This window comes from Lepidochelys kempii, chromosome 17, assembly GCF_965140285.1.
Source record: "Lepidochelys kempii isolate rLepKem1 chromosome 17, rLepKem1.hap1, whole genome shotgun sequence".
NCBI lineage: Eukaryota > Metazoa > Chordata > Testudines > Cheloniidae > Lepidochelys > Lepidochelys kempii.
Window position 1 is genome coordinate 22,242,824 of NC_136396.1, and position 13,541 is coordinate 22,256,364.

General features: G+C 52.8%; 1 protein-coding gene across 1 annotated transcript in view; it reads left to right on the plus strand.

Annotated features, from left to right (window-relative positions):
- Positions 1-13,541, plus strand: part of LOC140899888 (maestro heat-like repeat-containing protein family member 2A) — a 57,946-nt gene that overhangs the window by 22,889 nt on the left and 21,516 nt on the right. The window contains exons 13-16 of the mRNA XM_073316147.2: positions 8,445-8,564; positions 8,931-9,041; positions 9,557-9,695; positions 10,208-10,248. Coding sequence (XP_073172248.2) covers positions 8,445-8,564; positions 8,931-9,041; positions 9,557-9,695; positions 10,208-10,248 — 411 coding nt within the window. The remainder of the gene's footprint in view (positions 1-8,444; positions 8,565-8,930; positions 9,042-9,556; positions 9,696-10,207; positions 10,249-13,541) is intronic.

Below are 13,541 nucleotides of genomic sequence, written 5' to 3' on the forward strand. Positions count from 1 at the left end.
GGTTCCCAGGGAAAATCCTGCTCTAGCCCCCTGGGGCAGGGACTCTCTCTGGACTCCTAGTGGCTCAGTGAGGCAGGGTCTGGACCCAGAGGTTCAGGAGTCTCTCCAGTTGACTGCTGTTCTATAAGCTGTCACAGTCCTTTTGGTGCTGTTCTGAAAAGGGAGCCAGCTGAACCTTAGAGTCCCACTGAACCTTTCCACCATCCTGTGAGACTGGGGCTGGGCTGGAGGGAGTTTTGTGGATCCCTAGAATCTCACCAACCTGTTTAAAACTGTGGATTCCAAGTTTCTCCCTTGATCTGTCTGTAGCTCACCCAGGCCCAAACCCAGTAAAGAATCCAGTCAGTAGGACCCCTACTACTGTCCCAGCTTCTTGAGTTCTTATTGGGTAAGCCTCAGGCCATTTGGTGAAACAGGCCATTGCTACCAGCAGAGACTGCCTTGCCTGCCTCTGTCTCCGGCCAGGACCCAGCGCATCAATGGCAATTCATTCCACTGGTGCCACCACGAGATACTGCAGCAAAGGGGCTCTCCCGGTTTTAAAGGGACCCTTCTTTGCTATCCACATTGGTCCTGTCACAGCACAGGGGCTGGATTCAATGCCTTCTTGAGGTCCCTTCCAACCTGAGATTTCCATGGCGATTCCTATGATTTCCTGCACCAATTATCTCCTGTCTGCCTGCATTTTACCCACTAGAAAGTCTCTTTTCACTTGGCTAAGGCTTTTGCAACCCCAGAATGTCCAGCCATTTTGAGACTATGTGTCACGGAGTGTGGGGGAGTCCAGGCCTTGCACCCCTCTTCCTGGGATTCACTGAGACTCTCAGCCAGCCAGTAAAACAGAAGGTTTATTGGACAACAGGAACACAGTCCAAAACAGAGCTTGTGGGTACACCCAGGACCCCTCAGTCAAGTCCTTCTGGGGGAGCAGGGAGCTTGGAGCTTAGACCCCAGCCCTGGGGTTCCCTGTGTTCCTCCACCCAGCCCCAAACTGAAACTAACCCCTCCCCCCAGCAGGTTCTCTCCTGCAGCCTGTCTTCACATTCCTGGGCAGAGGTGTTACCTCCCCCTCCTCCTCCTGGCTCAGGTTACAGGCTCTCAGGTCTCCCATCCCCAGGGCACATTCCCAGGTCAACACTCCCCTCTCCCTGCTGCGTCACGTCACATCGCCACATCTCTCCCCCCTTCGAGACTGAACTGAGCGGGGTCACTGTGACCAGTGACCTGGGGAAGTTCAGGGCCCCCTCTCTGGGACAGCACATCGGCTATCATGTTGGCACTTCCCTTCACATGGACCACCTCCATGTCGTAATCCTGCAGGAGCAGGCTCCATCTCAGGAGTTTGGCGTTGGCTCCTTTCATCTGGTGCAGCCAGGTCAGGGGAGAGTGGTCGGTGTACATGGTGAAGTGTCGCCCGAAGAGATAGGGCTCTAGTTTCTTGAGGGCCCACACCATGGCCAGGCATTCCTTCTCGATGGCCGCGTAGTGTTGCTCCCGGGGTAGCAACTTCTTGCTCAGGTACACGATGGGGTGTCTCTCCCCAGTCCCGTGTCTGAGGCATCGGTGAACACCACAAAGGGCTTGTCAAAGTCTGGGTTTGCCAGAACTGGGCCACTGACCAGAGCCTCCTTCAGCGCCCGGAAAGCCTCCTGGCACTGCTCGGTCCAGACCACCTTGTCTGGCTTCCCCTTCTTGCATAGCTCAGTGATGGGGGTGGCTATGGCGCTAAAGTGGGGCACAAATCTTCAGTAGTATCCTGCCATCCCAATAAAGGCTTGTACCTGCTTTTTGGTGTGGGGAGCGGGCCAATCTCTGATCACCTCCACCTTGGCTGGTTCCGGCTTTAGGCGGCCGCTCCCCACCCGATGGCCCAGGTAAGATACTTCAGCCATCCCCACCTTGCACTTCTCCACTTTTACAGTCAGCCCAGCCCCCTGGAGTCGGTCCAGCACTTGTCTAACCTGGAACACATGGTCCTCCCAGGTCTGGCTAAAGACACAGATGTCATCAATATACGCCACGGCAAAACTCTCCATCCCCCTCAGTAGCTGGTCCACTAGGCGCTGGAAGGTAGGCGGCGCTCCCTTGAGGCCGAAAGGCAGGGTCAGGAACTCATAGAGCCCCAGAGGGGTGATAAAGGCCGATTTCAGCCGGGCATCTGCATCCAGCAGCACTTGCCAGTAGCCCTTTGTAAGGTCCATGATGGTAAGGTACCGAGCTCCTCCCAGCTGGTTTAGGAGCTCGTCAGGCCTGGGCATGAGGTAGGCATCATAGAATCATAGAATATCAGGGTTGGAAGGGACCTCAGGAGGTCATCTAGTCCAACCCCCTGCTCAAAGCAGGACTGATCCCCGACTAAATCATTCCAGCCAGGGCTTTGTCAAGCCTGACCTTAAAAACTTCTAGGGAAGGAGATTCCACCACCTCCCTAGGTAACGCATTCCAGTGTTTCACCACCCTCCTAGTGAAAAAGTTTTTCCTAATATCCAATCTAAATCTCCCCCACTGCAACTTGAGACCATTACTCCTCATTCTGTCATCTGCCACCACTGAGAACAGTCTAGAGCCATCCTCTTTAGAACCCCCTTTCAGGTAGTTGAAAGCAGCTATCAAATCCCCCCTCATTCTTCTCTTCTGAAGACTAAACATCCGCAGTTCCGTCAGCCTCTCCTCACAAGTCATGTGTTCCAGTCCCCTAATCATTTGTGTTGCCCTCCGCTGGACTCTTTCCAATTTTTCCACATCCTTCTTGTAGTGTGGGGCCCAAAACTGGACACAGTACTCCAGATGAGGCCTCACCAATGTCGAATATAGGGGAACAAACACATCCCTCGATCTGCTGGCAATGCCCCTACATATACATCCCAAAATGCCATTTGCCTTCTTGGCAACAAGGGCACACTGTTGACTCATATCCAACTTCTCGTCCACTGTAACCCCGAGGTCCTTTTCTGCAGAACTGCTGCCGAGCCATTCGGTCCCTAGTCTGTAGCGGTGCATGGGATTCTTCCATCCTAAGTGCAGGACTCTGCACTTGTCCTTGTTGAACCTCATCAGATTTCTTTTGGCCCAATCCTCCAACTTGTCTAGGTCCCTCTGTATCCTATCCCTACCCTCCAGCGTATCTACCACTCCTCCCAGTTTAGTATCATCCGCAAATTTGCTGAGAGTGCAATCCACACCATCCTCCAGATTATTTATGAAGATTTTGAACAAAACCGGCCCCAGGACCGACCCCTGGGGCACTCCACTTGATACCGGCTGCCAACTAGACATCAAGCCATTGATCACTACCCGTTGAGCCCGATGATCTAGCCAGCTTTCTATCCACCTTATAGTCCATTCATCCAGCCCATACTTCTTTTAACTTGCTGGCAAGAATACTGTGGGAGACCGTGTCAAAAGCTTTGCTAAAGTCAAGGAACAACACGTCCACTGCTTTCCCTTCATCCACAGAGCCAGTTATCTCGTCAGAGAAGGCAATTAGATTAGTCAGGCATGACTTGCCCTTGGTGAATCCATGCTGACTGTTCCTGATCACTTTCCTCTCCTCTAAGTGCTTCCGAATTGATTCCTTGAGGACCTGCTCCATGATTTTTCCAGGGACTGAGGTGAGGCTGACTGGCCTGTAGTTCCCAGGATCATCCTCCTTCCCTTTTTTAAAGATGGGCACTACATTAGCCTTTTTCCAGTCATCTGGGACCTCCCCCAATCGCCATGAGTTTTCAAAGATAATGGACAATGGCTCTGCAGTCACATCCGCCAACTCCTTTAGCACTCTCAGATGCAACGCATCCGGCCCCATGGACTTGTGTTCGTCCAGCTTTTCTAAACAGTCCCAAACCACTTCTTTCTCCACAGAGGGCTGGTCACCTCCTCCCCATGCTGTGCTGCCCAGAGCAGTAGTCTGGGAGCTGACCTTGTTCGTGAAGACAGAGGCAAAAAAAGCATTGAGTACATTAGCTTTTTCCACATCCTCTGTCACGAGGTTGCTTCCCTCATTCAGTAAGGGGCCCACACTTTCCTTGACTTTCTTCTTCTTGCTAACATACCTGAAGAAACCCTTCTTGTTACTCTTAACATCTCTTGCTAGCTGCAACTCCAGGTGTGATTTGGCCTTCCTGATTTCACTCCTGCAAGCCCGAGCAATATTTTTATACTCATCCCTGGTCATTTGTCCAATCTTCCACTTCTTGTAAGCTTCTTTTTTGTATTTAAGAGCAGCAAGGATTTCACTGTTAAGCCAAGCTGGTCGCCTGCCATATTTACTATTCTTTCTACACATTGGGATGGTTTGTCCCTGTAACCTCAATAAGGATTCTTTAAAATACAGCCAGCTCTCCTGGACTCCTTTTCCCCTCATGTTATTCTCCCAGGGGGATCTTGCCCATCAGTTCCCTGAGGGAGTCAAAGTCTGCTTTTCTGAAGTCCAGGGTCTGTATTCTGCTTCTCTCCTTTCTTCCTTCTGTTAGAATCCTGAACTCGACCATTTCATGGTCACTGCCTCCCAGGTTCCCATCCACTTTTGCTTCCCCTACTAATTCTCCCCAGTTTGTGAGCAGCAGGTCAAGAAGAGCTCTGCCCCTAGTTGGTTCCTCCAGCACTTGGACCAGGAAATTGTCCTCTACGTTTTCCAAAAACTTCCTGGATTGCCTGTGCACCGCTGTATTGCTCTCCCAGCAGATATCAGGGTGATTGAAGTCTCCCATGAGAACCAGGGCCCACGATCTAGTAACTTCTGCGAGTTGCCGGAAGAAAGCCTCGTCCACCTCATCCCTCTGGTCTGGTGGTCTATAGTAGACTCCCAGCATGACATCACCCTTGTTACTCACACTTCTAAACTTAATCCAGAGACTCTCAGGTTTTTCTGTAGTTTCATACTTGAGCTCTGAGCGGTCATACTGCTCCCTTACATACAGTGCAACTCCCCCACCTTTTCTGGCCTTCCTGTCCTTCCTGAACAGCTTATATCCATCCATGACAGTACTCCAGTTATGTGAGTTATCCCACCAAGTCTCTGTTATTCCAATCACATCATAATTCCTTGACTATGCCAGGACTTCCAGTTCTCCCTGCTTGTTTCCCAGGCTTCATGCATTTGTATATAGGCACTTGAGGTAACCTGCTGATCGCCCCTCTTTCTCAATATGAGGCAGGAGCCCTCCCCTCTCACACGCTCCTGCTCGTGCCTCCTCCCAGTATCCCACTTCCCCACTTACCTCAGGGCTTTGGTCTCCTTCCCCCGGTGAACCTAGTTTAAAGCCCTTCTCACTAGGTTAGCCAGCCTGCTTGCGAAGATGCTCTTCCCTGTCTTCGTTAGGTGGAGCCCGTCTCTGCCTAGCACTCCTTCTTGGAACACCATCCCATGGTCAAAGAATCCAAAGCCTTCTCTCCGACACTACCTGTGTAGCCATTCGTTGACTTCCACGATTCGACGGTCTCTACCCAGGCCTTTTCCTTCCATGGGGAGGATGGACGAGAACACCACTTGCACCTCAAACTCCTTTATCCTTCTTCCCAGAGCCACGTAGTCTGCAGTGATCCGCTCAAGGTCATTCTTGGCAGTATCATTGGTGCCCACATGAAGAAGCAGGAACGGGTAGCGATCTGAAGGCTTGCTGAGTCTCAGCAGTCTTTCTGTCACATCGCAAATCTTAACTCCTGGCAAGCAGCAGACTTCTTGGTTTTCCCGGTCGGGGCGGCAGATAAATGACTCAGTCCCACTGAGGAAAGAGTCCCCAACCACCACCACCCGCCTCCTTCTCTTGGGAGCGGTGGTTGCACAGATACAGATACAGTGATGGCATTGAGCTTCCGATAGTCCACACAGAACCGGACCGACCCGTCCTTTTTGGAGACCAGCACCACCGGCAAGGCCCAAGGGCTGGCAGATGGCTGGATCACCCCCAAAGCCAGCATGTCCTGGATCTCTCTTTCCAGGTCCTGAGCAGTTTTCCCTGTGACTCAGAACGGGGAGCATCTTATCGGCAGGTGCGACCCTGTCCGCACCCGGTGGACAGTCAGATTAGTGTGTCCAGGCTGGTTGGAAAACAGCTGTCGGTACGGATGCAGCACCCCCCTGACCTCAGCTTGCTGGGAAGAGGTTAGCTGATCCAAGAGGGGAATTGTTTCCAGGGGGGAACCAGCTCTGGTTCCAGGGAATAGATCTACTAAAAGGTCATCTCCTTGCTCCTCCCACTGTCCACACACAGCCAACACCACATTCCCCTTGGCATAATATGGCTTCATCATATTCACATGGTACACCCGGCGGTGGTGCGCCCGGTTCGACAGCTCCACCACATAGTTTACCTCGTTTAGCTGCTTGACGACATTGAAAGGGCCCTCCCAGTCGGCCTGTAGTTTGTTTTTTGTCACGGGGATGAGAACCATCACCTGATCCCCGGTGGCGTAGGCACGGGCCCGCACCATGCGGTCATACTAGACCTTCTGCTTCTTCTGGGCTCTGGCCAGATTCTCCCTGGCCAGGCCCACGAGTTCAGCCAGTCTCTCTCGGAAGATCAGGACATACTCCACCACTGACTCTCCATTGGGAGTGGCCTTCCCCTTCCATTCGTCTCTCATCAGGTCCAGGGGGCCCCTCACCCTCCTTCCATATAACAGTTCGAAAGGCAAAAATCCGGTAGACTCCTGGGGCACCTCCCTGTATGTGAACAGCAGGTGAGGTAAGTACTTGTCCCAATCCTGCAGGTGTGGGTTCATAAAGGTTTTCAGCATCATCTTTAGCGTCCCGTTGAACCTCTCCACCAGCCCATTGGACTGGGGGTGATAAGCTGAGGCCCAGTTGTGCCGGACCCCACATTTCTCCCAGAAGCACCAGAGCAGGGCCGACATGAAGTTGGACCCTTGGTCTGTCAAGACTTCCTTGGGGAACCCCACTTGGCTGAAAATGGTCAGGAGCGCATCGGCCACGGTGTCTGCTTCAATGGAAGCTAAGGGCACTGCCTCGGGGTAGCGGGTGGCGAAATCTACCACCACTAGAATGTATTTCTTCCCCGACCGGGTCGTCTTGCTGAGAGGCCCCACGATGTCTATGGCCACCTTCTGGAAAGGCTCCTCTATGATGGGCAAAGGTCTCAAAGCCGCTTTCCTCTTGTCCCAGGCCTTCCCCACCCTCTGACAGGGGTCACAGGATCGGCAATATTGCCGGACAGTGGTAAAGACCCCGGGCCAGTAAAAGTTCTGTAGCAACCTCTGCCGAGTGCGCCGGATTCCCTGGTGCCCTGCGAGGGGGATGTCATGGGCCAGGTACAGGAGCTTGCGGCGATACTTCTGGGGGACCACCAGCTGCTTCCTGATCCCACAGGACTCTACTTCCCTTGTGGGATCCCATTCTCGGTACAGGAACCTCTTCTCCCACAGGAACCTCTCCTGGCAGCCTCTCCTCATCCGTACCACCCTGAGGTCAGCCAGGTCCCTGAGCTTCCGTAAGGAGGGATCTTTCCTCAACTCGGTCTGGAACTCAGCAGCTGGGGAAGGGATGGGGACTGGTTCCCTCTGATTGGCGGGGTCTGAGGCCACAGCCTCTCTGAGCCGTGCCCCTTGGCGCTCCCTCCCCACCAGTTGCTCCAGTACGATTACGTCAAGCAGGTCCTCTTTAGTTTAGGCCCCAGCTGTCCACTTGCGGGCATATCCCTGCATCCGGTTGACCAGTTGTAGGTAGGTGACCTCAGGCGTTTTACGCTGACTCCGGAACCTTTTCCGGTACATCTCGGGGGTCAGCCCAAACTCACGGAGCAGGGCCTGTTTGAACAGTTCATAGTCCCCTGCCTCCGGCCCTTTCATTTGGCTGTACACCTCCACGTCTTTGGGGTCCAGTAAGGGGGTGAGAAACTGGAGCCTGTCTGCAGGGTCAACCCTGTGCATCTCGCCCAGCACCAAACTGAAACTAAACCCTCCCAGCAGGCTCCCTCCTGCAGCCTGTCTTCACATTCCTGGGCAGAGGTGTTACCTCCCCCTCCTCCTGGCTCAGGTTACAGGCTCTCAGGTCTCCCATCCCCGGGGCACATTCCCAGGTCAACACTCCCCTCTCCCTGCTGTGTCACATCGTCACACCATGACACAAGCTCAGCACCTCCTTTTTCAGTGTGTCTGGTACAAGCAGCTGATACCTGTACCCATCACCCACTGTCCGATACCATATTTCACCTTTAAACGCCATGTTTTCCCACTGTGACCAGAAAGTTTTTACTGTGGCATTGTGACAGGACACAACGTTCCAGGGTGGCTGTGTTTGCCTGTTGATTTGCCAGTCACACACTATCATGAGATCAGGATCTTGTCTGTCTCTCTCTCTGGTTCAGCGGGGCCTAGTGCTGGTCTGTGGAGGGACCGTGCCCAGCACTGCTGCAGGGACACCCTACCAGCCGTCTCACCCTGTATCTCACCACCACCTGTGACAGTGTCTCCTCCTGGCCTTGCAGGTGAGGGTGGCTGTCCTGCAGGCCATTGGCACGCTGGTCACAGCAGGGTACCTGGATAAGGTGGAGGGATGGCCTCTCAACTACATTGCCCTGCAGCTTGCTGTGTCGGCCAACTCGCTGGTAAGGGGCAACGTCAGCTCTCTGCCCATCAGACCTGGATTCACCCCCCCCTCACCTCCCACTAGTTGCTCTTCCTGCCGCTCACCTCCATCCCCACGGCATGCGAGTCACACTCCTTTCGGTCCCCCTCCCCGCAATGCCAAATTGGTGCAAATTGCACTTTGCCACTTACAGCCGGTTTCTGGCCAGCTCGTCCCCAGCATGGAACGCACTCACCCCCAGATCCTGGCTAATGGGTTCACCCCAGAGATGCCTGCAGGACCCTCCCCCCACTCCCTGCCGAGTGTCACCCGCCCCCCCACCTCCCAGGCACCCGCATGGGAGCTCCTCCTCCACGCAGAGTGACCTTGTGCTCATCTTTTCCAGGAGCGTCCCGTGCGGAGCCTTCCCCTGGGGGGGCTGCTGGAAAAAATGGTCCAGAAAACCAGCCTGGCCACGTTAGAAATAATCATTGCCTCGGGCAGGGGGATCAGCCAGGTGAGTGACTCCATTGGCTTAAGTGCAGTTACCTGGGGAGGGGCAGAACTGGGCTCTGAGGGGGGGAGGGGCATAGAGGGGCTCTGAGGGGGGCAGGGGAGGGGCGTAGAGGGGCTCTGAGGGGGGGAGGGGGAGGGCAGAGCAGGGCTCTGAGGGGGACGGGGAGGGGAATAGAGGGGCTCTGAGGGGGAGAGGGGGAGGGCAGAGCGGGGCTCGGAGGGGGAGGGGCAGAGTGGGGCTCTGAGGGGGACGGGGGAGGGGCTCTGAGGGGGGGAGGGGGAGGGGGAGGGCAGAGCGGGGCTCTGAGGGGGAGGGGCAGAGCAGGGCTCTGAGAGGGGCTCTGAGGGGGAGGGGGAGGGGCAGAGCAGGGCTCTGAGAGGGGGGAGGGGCATGGAGGGGCTCTGAAAGGAGTGATGCGTCAGTCCACCAGCAGGGACACAGGCTAGGACTGGTTGGGGGGAGCTGGAGAGGCAGGATTCACCTAGCCCTGGGCTCTCTCACCCACGTCTCTGCAGGAGCTGTGGGCACGGCTCCTGGGGTACGTTACCCGCACCCCCTACACTGATTCCATGACCCCCCTGTGCCGCTGCCTGAGGATCCTGGCCGAGAAGCGGCAGCAGCACAGACAAGCAGCCCACGACTGCAGGGAGCCAGGTCAGTGCGGCAGCACTTGGCCCCTGGGATCACAGCCCCAGGCTGCCCCAGTCATGTGCATGGGGGCCCTGGGGTACCAGCGGGGATCTGCTAGGGGAGGGCAGGCCCCAGGGAGCCCCTAGTGTCCTCTCCCACCATGCAATGGGAGCTGTTCTCCGTGGGATGCAGAGGCGGGGCGGCAGGGGGGTCCTGAGGGCAGTCCCTGGGGGAGAAGGCCACATGTCTGCACCTCTGCATATGCTCTGCAGTGCTGCTGCTGCTGGTCAGATGTGCCCACCCCTACCCCCAGCACAGCTCTGCTAGTGGCTGCCCTGCTGCTCTGCCCCTGTCCAGGTTCCTGGCAATCCCCCTGTGTGGCGTGGGGGTCATGGAGCAGCCTGGGCAGCAGGGGAGATGCAAAACCCTGTCCCACTGATGCAGATGGCCCCACTCCCATCAGGAGGGCACACTGGCTCTGGAAGAGCGGTGCCCCAAACTTGACTGCTCACAGCTTTTTTTCCATCTTTTCCCAGTGGCATCTCCGACTCCCCAGCAGCTGCTGGCCCGGCTCCTGGTGAGTGACTCACTGTGACGTTATTGACATAAGCTGGGACCGTATAGATCATTGTTGCAACCAAAGTCCTGTAGTGGCACCAAATCTTGTATAAAGGGGGTCAAATGAGGTGTCTAAGACCAGGTTATGGTTTGCTGGTTATGATTATGCTGTCTATATATGTATCATTTTTATAGTTAAAAATTATGAATATTGGCTCTATACTGTCTGTATTTCAAACCTGTGCTATGCTTCTGGGGAACACTCCAGACAAGTTGGTGTCAGCTCTGCCTAGCCTGCTTGGTGGCCCATTAAGGACCATCAGCTACACAGCTGACCCAGTGAGAGAAGGCAGACATGCCTTGGGACTCAGCAAGGTGTGCAGGGACCTGCCTAAGGACAGAACTCTGAGGGTTTTCCAGGCCATGGGATGGGCAGCTTGTCTTTGGGACAAAGAAAGAAAGACCACATGGCAAGAGACTATAAAAAGCTGCTGCAGCTCCTCCATCTTGTCTTCAATCCTGCTTCTTACCTCTGGAGGGACTTTGCTACACTGAAGCTTTGAACGAAGGACTGAAAGACCCATCCCAGCTGTGGATGTTCTCCAGAGACTTGATTTGAACCTGCAGTTTATTCTATCACTGCTGCAAGCCTGAACCAAGAACTTGGCCATTACTGTATGTCATTGATTCCACTGAACCAATTCTAGCTCTCATCTCTATTTCTTTCCTTTTATGAATAAACCTTTCAATTTTAGATTCTAAAGGATTGGCAACAGTGTGATTTGTGGGTAAGATCTGATTTGTATATTGACCTGGGTCTGGGGCTTGATCCTTTGGGATTGAGAGAGATCCTTTTTTCTTTTACTGGGGTATTGGTTTTCATAACCGTTTGTCCCCATAACGAATGGCACTGGTGCGGATACTGGGAAACTGGAGCGTCTAAGGGAATTGCTTGTGTGACTTGTGGTTAGCCAGCGGGGTGAGACCAAAGTCTGCTCTGTTGGCTGGTTTGTTTTGCCTTAGAGGTGGAAAAACCCCAGCCTTGGGCTGTAACTGCTCTGCTTTAAGCAATTTGTCCTGAATTGGCACTCTCCGTTGTGTCCCACCAGAACCAGCATCGTTACAGTGGTGTAGTCGTGCTAGGATCCACAGAACTAGGTCAATTAAACTTTGGGTCAGAACCCCACGCTATCCAAATTTGAATTTTGGTATTGAGAGTTTGGTTGGTTAAAGAGCAGTTGCAATGGGTGAGCAAAGAGCATATGAGGGCCTTGGCAAAAAAGCCCTGGAACATTTGTCTTCAGAAAAGGGGATAAGCTTTAGAAAGAAAGCTACGAATCAAGAACTGAGAGATCTGTTAATGGCCAGTGATCAGAAGGCAGGAGCAAGCCCTTACCTGATGCTAAAGAAGCTGCAGAAGCAATGAAACTGCAAGCTCTGAGAGACGGCCTGCAGTTGGAACATGAACAAAAACTGGCAGAAATTCGAATGAGAGAGAAGCAAGCCTTTGCCCATCTGGAGAAGGAGGCTGATGAAAGAAAGGAAAGGGCTCGCAGGGGGCATCTGGAGCTGCTGGCTGCTGAGGAGAAAGCTCAACAAATGCAACAGGAGTCTCACCAGATGCAGCAGGAGACGGCTAGACTCCAGCTCCACATCAAAAAAGCAATGGAAGAACAGCAGAAACTGTATCCTCTTGAAAGTCCAGTTTATAACTATGTTGATATATTGTATTACTCTGAGCAGTTTTCTGTGTTTAAGCAGTTTTCCTATGGCGAGGGAGAGGGGGATTCTAACCTGGTGGGAAATAGCTTTTTGTCTGTGCAAAAAAGCTGTTTGTCTATGAATGAAGTTTCTGAATGTTTGCCTAATGTCTCAGAAGTGAATCTGGAATTAAATCAAGCACAGAAAGATCTCATTGGTCAGGAAAATGTTTCTCAGGAGCAGATTAAAGTGAAGGGTGAGGTTAAAGCCCTAACTGAGGAAGGAAAGGGTAGATTTTTGATGGGTGATGGATTGTTGGCTAGTGCAGCTTGTAAAAGTGAACCTGAAACAGGTAACTGTGATTTGCTGGAAGTAGCTCAGTGTAGTGAAGAGAGCAGCAGTTTATCTGTGCTGAGTGGCAATGTGCCTGGGAAGGAAAGTTTGGATGAGCCTAGGCAGCCTTGTGAGCTGATGGCTTTGTCTAGTCAGCAGTTTCGGAAAGCGAGGATAGTGGAAGATGAGTGTCCCTGTACCTTACCTGTTACCTGTGTGGAGAATTGGGACAGTGAAGGAAATGTGCCTGTGTCTGTCAGGGGTATTGACTTGCCTATGGAGGGAGCTACCCCAGTCTCCAAGCAATTGTCTGCAAACAGCCCTGTGTGCTGGGACAAGGGAAATGAGATCCCAAGCTGTGTGTCTGGTAAAGGAGAATGCGTCTCCCACTCTTCTTTGTCTGTGGAGCAGACAGAAGGGGCCTTTCAGCCTGTGATGGTTGAGAATAGCGCAGTTGTCTGAGTTGTTTCTGGATTCCACTAAAGCCCAGGAAGGGAATGGTCCTAAGTTTGCGTCTGTTAGGGAGACTAGCACTGTAACTAGGTTGCATCCAGTTAGTTTCTTAGCAAAATCCCAGAGACCAGACAATTCTGGTGCTTGTATTTTGCCTATTGCTAATGTGTGGCTGGGAAAGCAACTTTGTCTGATCAGCGTGATACCCTAGCCAGGGCACAAGGAGAGCATAAAAGTGATTTGATTGTGTTACCTACTGATGGTGTGGAAACTTGTAAAGCAAGAAGAAAAAGATTCCTGAACTTGTGTATGGCAAAGGGAAGGAGAATGATTCTGATCTTTGACTATGAAATCTAGCAGTTTGCCTGAAAGGGGATTGTGTAGAAATCTGCCTGATGAGTCAAAGGTGATCCTGGATGTAAATAGAAAAGGAGTACTTGTGTGAAAAGTACTTTTCTTGAGTACTCAAGTACTTGAGTACTCAAGTACTCCTTTTCTTTTTGCGAATACAGACTAACACGGCTGCTACTCTGAAACCTGGATCTAAATGAGACCCAGAAAGAGTCTGTTGTTGCTCAGGGAAGTGTTCCTTTAGAGCAAGCCCTAGGTGAAGAGGGTAAGGGAAAAATTTCTGTGAGGGGTGAGTTGTTGCTTAAAGAAGTTCCTGAGGAAAGGAATCCTCATGGTAGTCTTTGCAAGCAGTTTGCTGTAGCTAGCTGAAGGCTGTGAAAGTGATTTAATCAAGAAAGTTTCCGTTCCTAATGGCCAGGAATTTTCTGTTGTGAATGGGTCCACTGACTTTCCTGTTGAAAGATCCAGTGTGGA